This window comes from Orcinus orca, chromosome 2 (genome assembly GCF_937001465.1).
Source record: "Orcinus orca chromosome 2, mOrcOrc1.1, whole genome shotgun sequence".
In the NCBI taxonomy this organism is placed as follows: Eukaryota; Metazoa; Chordata; class Mammalia; order Artiodactyla; family Delphinidae; genus Orcinus; species Orcinus orca.
The window spans coordinates 123,453,433-123,469,211 of NC_064560.1; the positions used below are offsets into that span (position 1 = coordinate 123,453,433).

At 44.2% G+C, this 15,779-nt stretch overlaps 1 protein-coding gene across 2 annotated transcripts in view; it reads right to left on the reverse strand.

Annotated features, from left to right (window-relative positions):
- FMN1 (formin 1) overlaps positions 1–15,779 on the reverse strand; it is a 424,285-nt gene that overhangs the window by 152,619 nt on the left and 255,887 nt on the right. For both annotated transcript variants that reach the window (XM_012534548.3, XM_004274037.3), the window contains 2 exons: positions 6,358–6,419; positions 4,336–4,424 (listed from right to left, as the gene is read on the reverse strand). In XM_012534548.3, coding sequence (XP_012390002.2) covers positions 4,336–4,424; positions 6,358–6,419 — 151 coding nt within the window. The remainder of the gene's footprint in view (positions 1–4,335; positions 4,425–6,357; positions 6,420–15,779) is intronic.

The following is a 15,779-nucleotide window of genomic DNA, read 5'->3' on the forward strand; positions in this document are numbered from 1 at the left end:
AGTTGGAGGGGGGAGGGAAATTCAGCTATTTCACAATACTTTTGGATAGAACTGTAGGGAATGTGTCACCAAAAATACCAGAGCATCAGTCACCAAGGATTTTAGTGTCTTTAGATGTGTACGAAGCACTTACAGTGAGTCAGGCACCATGCTGAGACCTGAATTTAACTTAAACACAATTCCTTCTTGATCACCTGTGAAATAAATCCACAGTTACCACGAGTGTGATGAGCGCTCTCGGTGATGGGGCCTAAAATAGGAGCTATGGAAGCCATACGCAGGGCATCAAAGTCAGAGCCCTGGAGGGACCGTGTCAGCCAAGGTCTCCGGGAGCCCTCTGGTCCTTGTGCAGGACACATGTAAGAGGCTGCCAGCGAGAGCCTGGACAGGCTGAATGATATTCGTGGGGAAAGGTGAGAAAAAGCTAAAATGGGGCTTTGTGTTCTAAAATAAAGAGTTCAAGCTTTTTTCCTGAATGAAGGAAGGGTTTTAAACAGAGGAGTGAAACTTTCCGCTTTTTGTTTCAGAAAATCGCCCTTGCAATGGCTCGGCTGATGGACTGGAAGTGAGAGCAGATCTGAGGCTGGGAGCAGCTGGAATATTCTAAGGGGGAACGAGGGAGGGCCTGCGGTGTGGATGCTGAGGGGCGAAGGGTGAGAAAGCGACTGAGGCTGCCAGACCCTATGGAGCTGACCCATCCCACGGGACGCTGAGAAGAGTCCAGGATGACTTGTGGGTTTTGGGGCCTGGTCACCTGGTAGAAGGCGAAGATACAAAATACTAGAGAGGCAAATTTGGGAAAAACAAAGTCTCGAGGAAAGCAGACTTTCCCATTTATCTGAGAAAGTACCAGAAGTACAGGTTACCTCAAAGGCTATGAAGTGTCTAATACCTTATCTCCCACATGTGGGTTTTACACTCCACCCATAAGGGCAGGGGTAAGCGCTCCTTTACACATCCCCAAGGAGAGGGTCTTGGGCATTATTAGGCCATGGTACTTATGAAGATTTAGGGACTGATTTCCTTTTGGACTAGTCTAACTTTACACCCTAGGGCCAGAGATAGAAAGGACTCAATACCCGCAAAGAGCCGCAGGCCAGGGACCTTCCTCTTCTTTCCTTAAGGCAGGCTGATCTTCCTAGGATGGACTGTAAGTACAGCCGGTACACAGCAGAAACATTCTGCACCTCACGGTACGTGGGTCACACACCCACAGCAACTCGGCTGTCAGGTGGATCGATGCAATGGGCCCACTGTTTTCAAGGGACTAACATGTGGTTTACCATTCCTCAAAGCCCTGAATGCTGTAACTTACGTTCCTCCATAGAGGAGGACGCTAACAGAGCCTTGTTTCAACGTCAATATGTCTTCTTTGGGGCGATCCCCAGGCAGCTGTGGGCCTCAGTGGAGCATCCCAATAGGCTGTATATGGTATCCTCACTTTAGGCCACAAAAAGCACACATCAGGCCTAATCAGACCCAGTAGAGCCTCCCCTTGCCTCACCACCATCCCAAGGAGAGCGTGAACAGAGTTGAGGACCATTGCTGAAGGGAGCGGTTCTCAGACAGCTTGGTCCCAAGCAGATGACACCTCTGTGGGAAATGACTTTCTAAATCTGGCCCTGCGGCGCAAGAAAGCTGATGAGGTGAGTGAGGAGGGCAGCCTCCCCAGGCTCTGATTTAAAGCCTGGGCACCACAGGAATCTTAGGAAACTGCAATGCTGAAACTATAAATGATTCATATTTTCCAGTATGCAAAACATGCTTATAGTCAACTCACTTGGAACTAATGGCAAATCAGTTGCCAGAAAATCAGACTCTGCCATGAATCAAACGAATGCTACACTGTGCAGGAGGTCAGGAGTAAAGGTGAAAATCACTCAGCCCTGGAGGCCCTACCTCTCTGGGCCTCACCCTCTAGCAGCTGAGCCCGAGCATATCACCAGGACAACATGACCATCTTCTTTGCTGCCACGAAGAGCTTAGCATGTTCAGGAAGCCCTTACAAGGACCATTGGCAAACTTTAAAAACACTCTTCCATCCACATCATCAGGAGAGAAAGCAAGAGAACTTTAATAAGTCATCTGTTAATTACCTGCTGCCAGTATTCTGTGTCCTGGCAATTAATCTCGAAAAATAATGCTAGAAAGGCATTAGCACAGGAAGGAAAAGGGGAACCCTTCCGGAGCAAGGACCCACGGTTCATTTTACCAAGTGGGCCGTTCCACAGTTTAGAGCAGGGGTTGGTGAATTACAGTCCCCAGGCTGAATTCTTTGTTTTGGTATGGCCCATCAGCTAAGAATGGTTTTCACATTTTTAAATGGTTGAAAAAAATCAAGCATTTAAACATTAATATTAATCAAATATTAACCAGAATAATATTTTGTGACATGTACAATGATATGAAATTCAAATTTCAGCGTCCATAAATGAACTGTTCTTGGCGCACAGCCACGCCCATTTGTTTATGTATTGTCTGTGCTCGCTTCTGCACAACCACCGTTGACTTGAGTAGTTCCAGCAGATTGTAATGGCTCACAAAGCCTAAAGTACTTACTACCGGGTCCTTCATAGGAAAAGTTTACCAACTCTGGGCTTGGAGTATCATTGCCTTAACATGGCATAGTTGGCACTACCCAAACGCTTGTCCGTGTTACGGACTGAATGTTTGTATCCCCCCCAAAATCCCTAAGTTGAAATCCTAACCCCCAAAGCGATGGTAATAAGAAGTAGGGCCTTTAGGAAGTAATTAGGTCATGAGGGCTGAGCCCTCATGAGTGGGGTTAGTGCCCTTCGGAGAAGAGACACAAGCGCTTACTTCCCCTCTCTGCTCTCTGCCACGTGAAGATACAAAGGGAAGTCTGCAGCCTGGAAGAGGGTGCTCACCAGAACCCAACCATGCTGGCACCTGGATCTCAGACTTCCAGCCTCAGGAACTGTGAGGAATAAAATTCTGCCGTTGATAAGTCACCCAGTTTAGGATACTTTGTTATAGCAGCCCAAACTGACTAAGACAGTCCTCAAATACTCCTCATGGCCTTGTGTCTAAATATCCCATTATTAGTCACTTCATTTTCGGTCGTCAGCACCTTAGTGAGAATGAATTTATTATATTAGGAAACAAGACTTGGGAGTGGACCACAGGATGGGTCGGGATGGGAGTTGGTAAGGACGGGGGGCTCAAGTCGATGGAACAGAAGGGCAGGGAAGCCCATCTGCATTGATTCACAATATTCTTAGGCTTCATGAACTAACTTTGGGTGTGTGTGGGGGGAGAACCCTGGCATACGCTCCACGTGACAGCCAGTCATCTAAGGGTCCCCAAATTATCATAAAGGTTTGTCAATAACTGAGTAAACCTAGAAATTGCTCACCCAGTCACTGAAAGATGTTTCTTCTGGACCTGAATACCCTGGCTTCCAAGGGGAGTGGGGCATTTTAGAGGAACCAAGGGCAAGGTGTGACGGTTTCAGTATGAGCAACTGACCCCTGAATGTCTCTGGGGCTGACGTGTTACCCTAAACCCAGTCAATTTCCTCTTTGCTTCCTATTCCTTGCCTCATCTCCAGGCTGAGAAGCACAGCCTGCACTGGGCAGGAAGCACTCAAGGTAGCCACGAGCTAAGTAGCCCTCTGTCCACTCGGGACCCATCCCACATTCTCACAGAGTCCTTAGGGCTGCAGAGCCCCAGAAGGTTATCCATGGTTTGTAGACCCCAAGAGCCCAGCCAAGGACGAGAGTCACTCAGTTATGCACTAGAGTTCTGGGCTTTCAAAGTGTGTGGAACACCCCAAACTAGAGAGCAGACACCTCCACATAGTGACTGGAGAGAAGCACAGGCACATGCAAAGGGAGGATGAAAAAGCCACATCTAAATTGGGCAGAGCAGGTAGAGAATTTGGGGAGAAAGCTGGCACGTTCAGCCTACATTTACTGGATACAATATTTAGGAAAATCAATTTGAATTCTGTGACTCTGACATCATCCCTTTTAACTGCATCAGCAGAACCTTAAACAGAGCAGTAACCTCTCCCTTCCTCAGTTACCCTTTGGGCCAGAATGTTTAGTCTAGGAGGAATTAACAAGTTGCTAGGACAAGAAAAGGGGAGTCATGAGGGGTGGGGTGAGGGGTTGAGACATGATATCCAGCAGCACAAATCTCCCGGCTGCCTTTCCCGGCAGTCAGGTCACTCTGCTGTGTGCAATAGGTCACAGGAATGACGCTGCTGTGACTTAGCTTGGCACGGTTGAGATCTGGTTATTCGGAGCTGGGAGGCAGGAAGATAGGGACGGCCCTTCTTTTGTTAACAGAAAAGTGTTTAAGCATCCTTACTGCTCAGGTTTATCCAGTAGCTTCAATTCTTCCTCTTTGGATGTCTCATAATACTTTCTTATTTTAACGAGTTCATCCTCTTGGGCTCTCTGTGTTGAAACAGAAACAAAACACACACACAAAGTGAGCAATGAGAACCTGTCTAAAGCAGTGTGTCTCAGAGTGTGGTCTCTGGACAGGCAGCATCAGCACCACCTGTCGCTACTTAGAAATGCCCATTGTTGGCCCTACCCCGGATATAAGACACTCCAGAGGTAGGGCTCAGCAAGCCCTCCAGGTGCTTCTGAGACATGCTAATGTTTGGGAATTACTGGCTAAACTAAATGGTCCTAACAAGTGACCTTAGCTGGATACAGAAGCCAGGACATTTGATTGTTAACCTTTGAATCCCCTGTGTCTTTCCCAGTAAGATAGGGTAAGGGTCAAGTTGTCCTTAGCATTTGCTTTCTTCATCCTCAGAACCGAACAGCCCTCCTAACTCAGGTAGGCGCCTGATTTTGAAATTTCTGGTCCGCAGGTTCTTTCTGAATTTTCTAAGCAATCGTTGTCTGCACCACTGATTTGGGCATTTAGTCCCATACGTCCTCAATGTGCGCAACTGTGTCAGTTGTATGTAGCTTATGTCTACTGTAAGCTAACAAGTACCCATCACGCGCACAGTCCTGAGCCCGAGGTAACAACTAAAAGCATCCTAGAAGGCACTCTGCCTTTTACAAAGTCCTCCGACATCAAGTATTGCATCCTTGTTTTAAAGATGACTCCACCGAGGCTTACACTAAGGACCTGGCAAAGAGCCTGGCTTAGAACACCTTTCTTCCACAACACCAGGATGCCCCCCAGGTATTCAACAAATGTGCCATTAGCTCCCGACGGCCTAGGATTTGTGCACCTTCTTTATGAACGAAAGCCTTCCTGATAGAAACATGGGAAGTTCCCACCCAGTCGTACCAAACAGTTCCTGACACACACAAAGGACGTAGAAAGGTGAAGGGAACTGGCAATCCCGCCAGGCGGGATTATCACACTATGGAAATTTTCTCGGAGATGCTTAAGGTCCCAGGGGACCTCAGTATTGAAATGAAATCGCTTTTCGAGCTCGGTAATCATAGCATGCTATAGAGCTCTGGGTAGCTTCCTGAGAAACAGCGTTACTTCAGTAAAAAGAATCTGTTTCAGTCTATGTTTTCAAATCCTAACAGAGTCAGCGAACCAGAACAGTTAACAGTTATGGGAATTGTGACTCTCCTGTGTCACCTTCTCAAGAAAGCCTGACAATTATGCTCGTTATCTCCACATGTAATCCACACATGAAGACCATATATGTGTACAGCACTGTTTATTTTCAAAAGACACGGCTACTGCTGCATATACTGAATTCTCTTTTAATACAAAAATCATGTCGAGCCCATTATAATCCCCATTGTACTGATAAACAGGTTTAAGGAATTTAACTGGTCTGAGGCCACTCAGCAGTAAATGGTAGAGCTCGACCTCAAACCTGAGAGTATCTCACTCTAAATCCAAAACGCACACCCACCACCCTATACTATTTCCCACGATCAATGCCGTCAGTTCACTTGGGCTAAAAGTAACCATCCAAGCTGGTAACAGCATCCCCATTCCTCAGAGGATGACACTGGTGCACACCAGTGTTAAGCTGGTAACTTAGCTTCATGCACTCTGATTGCAAGCCACAGGGCTGGGCGGGGTTCCACGGCACATGAGTGGCCTCCACGTTGAGCTGCCTTCCCTCGCAAAAGAAATCTACTAACCCAGATACCACAGTGGGTGGTCAGGAACCTAGCGCTTTCTTCATGCTCAGTCTCATTTGAGCCTGCATTTCTGTGCCTTAACCTCTTCCATGCAATGTCACAATTCCCACTGCCGAGGAACATGAATGGCTCAGTGACTTTTCAGGTGGAAGGAGTCACATATAACCATTTTCTAGACATTACCTTTTTTTTAAGTTAGTTAGGATACAAAAATCCGGAAACTCTGGCTCCGTAGGTGTTTGATACTCACGTTTTCATATAAGGCCGCCAGGGTTTCCAGATCCACCACGGAATCATCCACGTTAAAAATGGCTGCCGAGCCCCCAAAGAGAAGAAGACAGAGGATAAGAGGTTAGATTGGACGCCCCTGCACTCACATGTACTCCACGTCTAGCTTGCAAGCAATATAACATTGCCCCCTCTCACACAGGTTGCCTTTCGGCTCGTTCCCGCTCCCTTTCCTTTTGCACCAGGGGCCCCCCCGTGAAAGAAACCGAAATGGTTCCGATCACTGGCCTGAGCCTTGGCCCTGCCTGGTTTAATTCCTCAAGCTCTGCATCCTTTCTGCAGTTTAATTTAGGCTCCACAGGAGAAGTGTTTGTGCTTTAAAACTAAATCAGTTTGTAGGTTTGAAACACAAGGTTAAATCTTTCTTCCCGGCTGGTAATTGAAGAGATTTAGTACCTGATGCACCAGAACTGACTCTTGCCCGTTACCAGGAAGAGAGAGAGAGAGAAAAAAAAGACGATGTTGGCAAATTAAATGAATTCAGGCATGTGATTTCAGGCACCTTTCCATGGCCGCTGCAAACATCTTGTTTGGATTAAAGAGACAAGAAAAAGCAATAATTGCATCAATGGCAAATTAAGATTATGGAAACCTCCCATGAGCCAGTCTTAAGGCAAGTTCTCATTCCCATGGTTTTATTTGGATCCTACTTGTTGTTCTGTATGTTAAATAAGTTATTTAGCTGTTAACTAATATGCCTGTGATTTCATCTAGAGAGATTCCTTCCCATATATACCAGCATACAAACATTGAGATTTCAAAGCCTTAATGGATTTGGCAATCAAAGTGCTTGAAATAGGCAGCTCCACATCTTTAAATAATTATTCAAAACTAATAAGGTTTGTTCCCTCAACCCCACCTCCTTTCTCTGACTTTACATTGTGAAATTAACCAGCACGCTAGTAAATTTTCTCCGTGGCAGGCTAATTAATTTTATTAAACCAACCAGTAATATTTAGAATGCCTTAAAATTCTGCTCGTCAACCACTGTTCTGTTCGTTGGCACTACACCACGGTTTTTGGAGAAGGTAGGGATCAAGGTAAAGGGCAGGTTGCTTTCAAATTGTTTTGCCTCTTCTGTGGTTTAGAATCACATGAACGCCTTTATACAATTTTAATAAACTTAATTAACGGAGCTAAGATCATGTAACTTCACAGAACACCGAGAAATGTACTTAAAATTCCTTCATAGGCCACCTTCTCTAACTTAGAGGAATTAATCATCAAGCTATTCCGCAGCTACGTGGGGTAGTGAGAAAAGAGGAGGTTAATACGGTAGTGACAAAGTCAGTCGTCTCAGATTCCACCAAGACAAAGGAAAATTACCCTTCTGAAAAGTCCAATCTGAAACCAGGCATTTTTCAATGTCTGATGCTTTAAAAAAACAAAAAAATGGCCAGGAACAATGTCTAGTCTATGTAAATTCTAATAGTCTCCTATAAAAATCAGCCAACGGGAATACGATAAGAAAAGGTAAAATTCTAAAAATAATTTATCAGAAACGTTCACTCCTAAACAAGGTACTGCACATGAACTGCAAGCTTACATATAATCAAGTCATCTTACCTAATGGGAAAGAGAATGATCTGTTGGCTTCCTTTCCTAGTGAGTAAATATTTGAGTTTCAGAAGTTAATCAGTCTGGGTCCCAGATACACAGTTTGATGGGTTATACCCTCAGCCAATTCCCCTGCAGTATGCCAGGAAGCAGAGGAAAACATGTAGGGAGGATGGGACTGGAGAACAAGCATGGGCTCTGGCGACACTCATTCGTTCATTCACCCATCCCTTGAATAAATGCTTGTTGAACGTGCACCAAGTTCTAGAAACGGTTCTAAAATGCTGTGATTACACAAATCAAATGTGTGTCTGAGATGTTCAAAGCACTTGATCTCACGAGATTTACACTCCGCCTTAGGGGACAGAAAATAAACAAATAAACAGTTACAGATAATGATATGAAGAAAGCAGAGAAATGAGCAACATGACAGAGGTTAATGGATGAAGGCTTCTTTGAAGAGGTGACATTTAAGCTAAGAGCTGAGCAGGTCAGTTCTGTGAGTGTCTGGGAGAAAAGCCTTCCAGGGAGAGGGAACTGCAGAAGAATATTTCTAATCCAGATGAAGGAACAAGCTCAAGGTTCAGAAAAAGACCAAGATGACAGCTGCGGAGGGAGCAAAACTTACTACGTGATCCTGGCAGGTTCAGCTCTATGAACCTCGGCATATCCATAGAATGGGTCTAATTTCACTTACTGAAAACATTAAATGAGGTTAAGATGTATGCTTGGCCCAGCATATAAAGCATGGTGTGAAATCAGAATGGTACTTACAAACTGACTATTGTGATGTTAAATATACACACTGTGGATGTGTTTTAATGCTTGTTAATGCCTTATCTCCTTTAACATCTGGAAAGCATCAGAGAAAGAAGACTGCCATTACTGAGTAGTTTGTGTTATAAATGAAACTTTCTAGAATTCTGGAGTGTTTCAGATAGGAGCAGTTGCAATTTAAACCCTTTTGGTCCTTCAAAACCCTGCTCAACACCCAACTTCAGGAAGCATTAATAGAAAACTTACATGCACAAAAACTCTAATTACAAAAAATAATGTATCGAATGTCTTAAGGGAAATATAAAAAGCTAACCTTCGGGTCCATTTAAAAAGCTAACCTATTTTTACCTCTCATTTCCATCTTTCCCACCAATCCACGCTTCATCGTACCACCCAAGTTATTTTTTGTTTTAAACACAGGTCTCAAAATTTTACTTGATGTTTAAAATACCTCAGATGTCTTTCCTTTAAATATTGGGCGAAGTCCTAAGGCCTTGGCCTGATTTTTAAGCCCATTCCTTTCCTAGCCCCAAGCTACACTTCCAATCTCATCTTTGGGGGAGGAATGGGAGAGGAAGAAGTAGATTGAGAGATTAATTTAGGGCCAACGCCAAGTATTCCACTGAGATTTCTCCTCTTCCACGAGGCTCTTAAAAGTAAAATAAAACTCAGTGGTGGAAGCAGCACTATGAAAAGATTATCTGGTTGAGCCCAAGAGCTTAAGGAAATTAAATGATTTCTATTACTTCTACCTTATAGGGTGGCCAGGGAAGGTTAGGTTATTGGCCAAAGGGTTGAAACGTAAAAAGAGCCTAAGTCCTGTGACTCACAGGAGAGCTGTGTTGCATGTACATAATCCTGCCTCCTATTCACCATGAATAGTTTAAGTTCGTACATAGGGCCAGAATCCATACCTGAGCATGCTATTCCCCAAATATGGGACAGTGTATTAGAGAATTGATTCTTTTTTTTTTTTAATTTATTTATTTATTTATTTTTGGCTGCATTGGGTCTTCATTGCTGTGCGCGGGCTTTCTCTAGTTGTGGCGAGTGGGGGCTACTCTTCATTGCGGTGGCTTCTCTTGTTGCAGAGCACGGGCTCTAGGCTTCAGTAGTTGCGGTGCATGGGCTTAGTTGCTCTGCAGCACTCGGACCAGGGATCGAACCCGTGTCCCCTGCATTGGCAGGCGGATTCTTAACCACTGCACCACCAGGGAAGTCCCTAGAGAATTGATTCTTGAAGGCGCTCACCATCAAACTTAGAAGCATCCCATGAACCCATTTAGTTCATTGAAGATCACATTGTAGAAAGAAATCAGTCCTTTATTAAAATATTTTTGGAGTTACCTAGGATCAGGTAGCCCCCTCCACTTTGTACTTGTAAACACACACTCTCTCTGTTTCTCTTTCTCTCACACACACTCACAGACAAACACCATCTTTACTGTAAAAGTTGAATAAGCAAATACCAGCCTACACAATTCTCCAGTGCCCCTCAAAGTCCTGATACAGTAACTCCAAGTACTTCTAGCTGTTGCTTCCATCTCTATGGGGCTCATTACACTGACACTCCTGCAGGTGGTGTCAGAAAGGTGGAGGGCCAAATCCACAAAGGGGAGACCCCCAACGATTCATTGCTTCTGCGGTATCAATCATGGCTGGTGGTTTTTACTTTTATCTCCCTCTCTCCTTAGTTATCCCCACGCCCACTGTCAGTTCAGTTAGAATATTTCACCTACACTTCACAATATGTCGAAAGGAAGTAGACACACGCTGTGAAAAGCTGGTAATTTTATTGGGTTCCTTTACCTTTAAAAATCTGTTACTTGGTCAAGTCTGGTTTCTGGGCTCCTTTTTTGCAGGGAAATTGAGGCAAACGTTTTTATGTGGTCCTCTGGTGCCTGCTCTGTACTCCGAGAATTATATACACAAGGATCATTAGAGTAGGGTTTCGCCCATTAAGATATAATAACCGTCAGCAGGGACAAAAAGCAGATCAGTATCACAAATTCAAACTAACAGGCGCACATAAAAACTGTGTGCCTGCTTAAGGCACAGGCACGGGGTCAGGGTCTTACACAATAGGTAAATTCCCTCTCTGGTTTGGAGACAGCTTTTCACAAGACCAGGGTAAGGAGAGGGAACTGGCAAGAATTCTTGCTGCCCTCCAGCCATGTTTAACCCTGAACGCTTTTCTATCCCCAAGTGCACCTCGTCCAAATAAACACAGGACAGCGTTTGCTGTTTTGAAGGACTTCTAATTAGCACAAAACAAGTACTTACTTAAGGGCGCTGTTCTTGTTGACAGAGGAGCATCTCTGGGCAAGAAACCCATGGCAGACTGAAGTAGGAAGGGCACACTCCTTAGTCTTTTAGATTAGCCAAAGTAAACCTGGTCATCCAAGGTGTGGAAGATGTCACCGAAAGATGGCTGCTTTACCAGGCTTTGGCTGATGTTGGTTTTAAAAATAGCCTCTATTAGCCCATTGTTTGCTTCTTTCTGTGTCCTTCAGTAGTTGACATGACACCTCTTCACAAGTGGGTGTATAAAAATCCTTTGCAAATGGACTAGATTTATTCTCAGCCCAAGAAAGCAAAGATGATTATTGGATTATCAATAGAAATTATTTTGTTAGGGCTTCCCTGGTGGTGCAGTGGTTAAGAATCCGCCTGCCAATGCAGGGGACATGGGTTCGAGCTCTGGTCCGGGAAGATCCCACATGCCGAGGAGCAACTAAGCCCGTGCGCCACAACTACTGAGCCTGTGCTCTACAGCCCATGAGCCACAACTGCTGAAGCCCACGTGCGTACACAGCTCGTGCTCTGCAACAAAAGAAGCCACCGCAATGAGAAGCCCGCGCACCGCGACGAAGAGTAGCCCCCGCTCACCGCAACCAGAGAAAGCCCACACGCAACAACGAGGACCCAATGCAGCCAAAAATAAATACATAAAATAAATAAGTTTATAAAAAAAAAAGAAATTATTTTGCTAGCTCCCGAGTAGCCAACATAAAACTCACCTGTTTCGACCAAATGACTGATATTTTTAGGGCTTGATAAATAATCTGTAAGGAAAAGAGAATGGAATGGGGAAAGTAATATGGAAGGCCTTGGGTCTTTTATTTTATTTCTTTTTTTTTTGGCCGCACCACGCGGCATGCAGGATCTTAGTTCCCCGACCAGGGATAGGATCAACCCGTGCCCCCTGTATTGGGAGCACAGAGTCTTAACCACTGGACCACCATGGAAGTCCCAGGCCTTGGGTTTTTTGAACTCTCAGGTAATCTACCCCTCAAAACTGCCACAAACCAACTCCTCTGACCTCTCTCAAGAGAAAGGCAAGGATGTGGGGTCATGGAAGGAAGGAGGCTGTGGTACAATCTGAAAGCTGAGGGAAGGCAGAGCAGGAATATCTCCCCACAGCCTCACCTCCCAACAACGAGGCCGTCACTGAGAATGAAGACCAAGCTTGTGATGAAACTGGGCAAGAGGTGAAAAGAAGGGGGCTGGGCAGAGAGGAGCGTGGAGGGTGGAAGAACCACACAGAGGCCAGGACGAGAGCTGCACAGAACATGCCCTCCTGAATGCTCTGTACGCAAGTCTCTTCACGAGGGTCATAGCTCTCCTATAGCCCTTCCTCAACTCACCTCACTCTTTCCCTACTGACCACCATGTTCCTCCTCCGATTGGCACCAGGCACACCTGTGCAGACACAGGTACGGGCCAAGCCTCATTCCATGCACGTATCCAGATGAAATGCTGAGGGCAGCAATTATTAAGCAGCTTAAAGGCATCTTCTGTGCGCTCCACCAGAGGGTGGGAAAGTAGGCAGCCCATACTGGAGATGAATATGAAGATATTGGAGGTGAATATGAAGATACTGGAGACTGGAGATGAATGAAGCTAGCCTTTATCGGGAGCTTCCTGTGAGCCAGGCATTGCTCTAAGGGTTCTACATTTAATCATATGAGGTGGCTGCTACTGCTGTCCTAAGTTTTATAGGTAATGAAACTAAGGCAGGAAGTTACAAAGCATGATTTCCCAAGCTCAGTTCCATAACCAATGACGCAACTATGACTGTACTTCTTTTAGCCTTTAGAAGTGTTAGACTAGAAATACTCAATCCACCTAAAATTCTCACCACCTTAAAAAAAAAAAATCAGTGAACCAACTACCCACAACAGTCCATACGGAAACCTTTGCCTCTGAATGGTGTCACACGCTTTTTACACCAATCAGCAGTCTCCCAGCGGGAACCACAGACAGCCCATGCCACGAAGATGTCGTCTATTGTACAATCCATAACCTCACCATTATTTAATTATTGCTAATACTTAATTCGATTCTAGTACGCTATCTTAATATATACCTCAATCTTTGTTAACTATTCACAGTTATTGACAATAATCAATACTGTGGTTCCCATGGCAAAAAAAAGAATTTCTAAAAAAAGGAAAAAGGAACCCGGAACTTGAAAAGGCATCATCTTAGAAGAAAATCTACAGTAATATAAAGTCCAATTTTCTTGAAAAGATATTAATAATTGCAATTTTATACTGCATGGCAGAACCAACTAAAAAGGGAAGCAAAGGCACAGAGAATGAAGAAACACAAACAAAAGTTGCCTCCAGACACATAAAGAATAGCAACTAGAGGGGGAATATATTTTACGATCTTATCTACATTGCCAAATGCTTGCTAGTGTGTCGTGTTAGTTGGTACAGACCTTTACTCGAGCTTTGATGGAAACAGGAGGCAAGTGTAAATGACACAGTAAACAGGAGCTGGCTGGCAGGTGAAAGAAATGACAATCCCAAAAGGGACACATCTGATCTGGTCCCAAAGCTCCAAATCACTCAATCTTATGAAGCAAAAATCCCAATTCTTGCCTAAGCCCAGGCATGTACTCTGCCGCAAGGTGCCATTTTATAGGTGCAATTAAAATTGTCCATGGTTCAAACCTCAAAGAAGGGCACAGGCGAAGAATTCACAGAACTTCCCCTCCTTCGTCCCCTCTATTCTCTGTAGGGCAGTGGAATGAGAAACAGTTTGGGTTAAGCTGCTTCTGTTCTTCCATTAGTTCTGGTTCTTTTAAGCCAAAATTACATTCCAGGCAGATTGGATGGTCTCAGTCAGTTGCCTCAAGGTAAAGTACAAAGAAATGCCACCCTCTGCTTTCTGGATTCGGCTCTGAGAGTGAAGGAATGCACAGGGGTTCAGAGAGAGGTGGGTGGGAACCCTGCTGCTCAGGTGTTTTAGACTTGGTGGGAGAAAGAGAAAGCTGGGAAAGGAAATACAGTAGCGTTAGAACTACTGTTTATACCGCCAGGGCTTAATGAGTTGCTTGACCCTGGCGCCTTCCTTTGGTATGACAGTAGGTCGTGACCACCTGTCACCTTCCTTTGGTATGACAGTAGGTCGTGACCACCTGTCACCTTTGGTGGGTAAACTCCTTCACACATGCCTTCCTCAACTTGTCCTCTTACTTTCAACATACCGGCATTTGGTGGCGATGGTGAGAGGGCAATTAAATAACGTTTTCTGATTCTAAAATCTGGCTTTAACTAAACTTGACAAAATAAACAAGTTGGCTTAAAAGATTCCTGCGGAGAAACCCCGGACTGAAGATAATCCAACAACGGTAAGAAAAATGGCAGAGCAGAGGCTCTGATTGCTAGGACGAGTGCTTCATCAGTGGTGGAATGAATTAGAAGCAAGGACAGTTGAATCGGATTTGCCAAGATGTTGACCTCCATAAATTATAACAGAATTTATCCACAGACTGTTTGAAATGTGGGTTTAAGTCCACAATTTTTAATAATAAGCCTCACTCTATTTATATACTGAGCCTTGAGATATTAGCTGTTGAGAGCTTAAAGCCATCAAAATCAGTAAGATATCTAGAAAGATTAATCTCGTTTTAATTTATACCTTTGCATACATTTTATAATGTGAATATTAGTTCTGTCACACATTGACATGATGTACAATTTCTTAAAAACATATCTTGAGGAGCATGCTCTAAAACTTTTTACTGGCAGGGGTGCACGATAAAAATTTTGGCCTTTGAGTATAGGTCTTCCAGGCTAGAATTAGAATATTCCTCAGGAAAGTCCTAGACAATTCATGGTGAACTTCAGATGCCTGGTGAAATTCATTATGTGTTAGACAATTGGCATAAACCTTGACAGAGATTTCCAGAAATTATTAGGCAAAAGGGAGCAAAGTCCAGTGGGTATTCTCAGATCTGGGTTTTAGACTCTGGGCATACAACTAACTGAAATCCTCTTACATTTTGATTTGAGATTTCTAAACAGAAAGATAGTCTTTGATGCAGCTGAACCCCCAAACTGAGATTCTGGACTAGTAGGAAATAAAGTGAAAAATGTTTTATTTTCATGTTAGATTAAATATTATAAATATGAATTCTGAGTGTACGGGAAATTCCAAATAGATGCCAGGAGGCTTCTGGCACTTAGTCTGTTGCAGTGCATACGGAGGTTTATATCAAGAATAGTCAACAGCAATTTTCCATCTCCCCTGGGAAAAGAATAAGAGGAAATCACTAACGTGGAATGAAAACACTAATTTGCGATCATGTAGGCAGTCACTGTGTCCAAGGATGCCAAATGCTTTTAAATATAAGTCATCCAGTTTAGCAGATGGAAAACCAGCAAGAAGTAAATCACTTATTTGGAATCTCTCCTGCACCAAATACAAGTGCAGTGGTATTATGACCAGTGTCCTGAAACTATTCTTCCTCCACAACAAAGGTCTTGCCTTTAGTCACGCAGTGCTTTTCAACTTCAGTCAGTACAGGGATTTGGCTTTCTCCCACAAGATGTTCCACAACATCTGGGTAGAGAGAAACAGATGAGGGTGGCTACCTTTGGGGGGGATGTTCTGTCTCTAACTCAGCCCTATCTACTTAGCGTCAGGCTAGAATTTTCAGAGGCTCATTGAAAACTTTTGCTGAAATATCGCCAGTCATCTCAGACTCAATCAGCCAAAACAGAATTGACCTTTTTGCTTCTACCCTTTTTGCTTTCT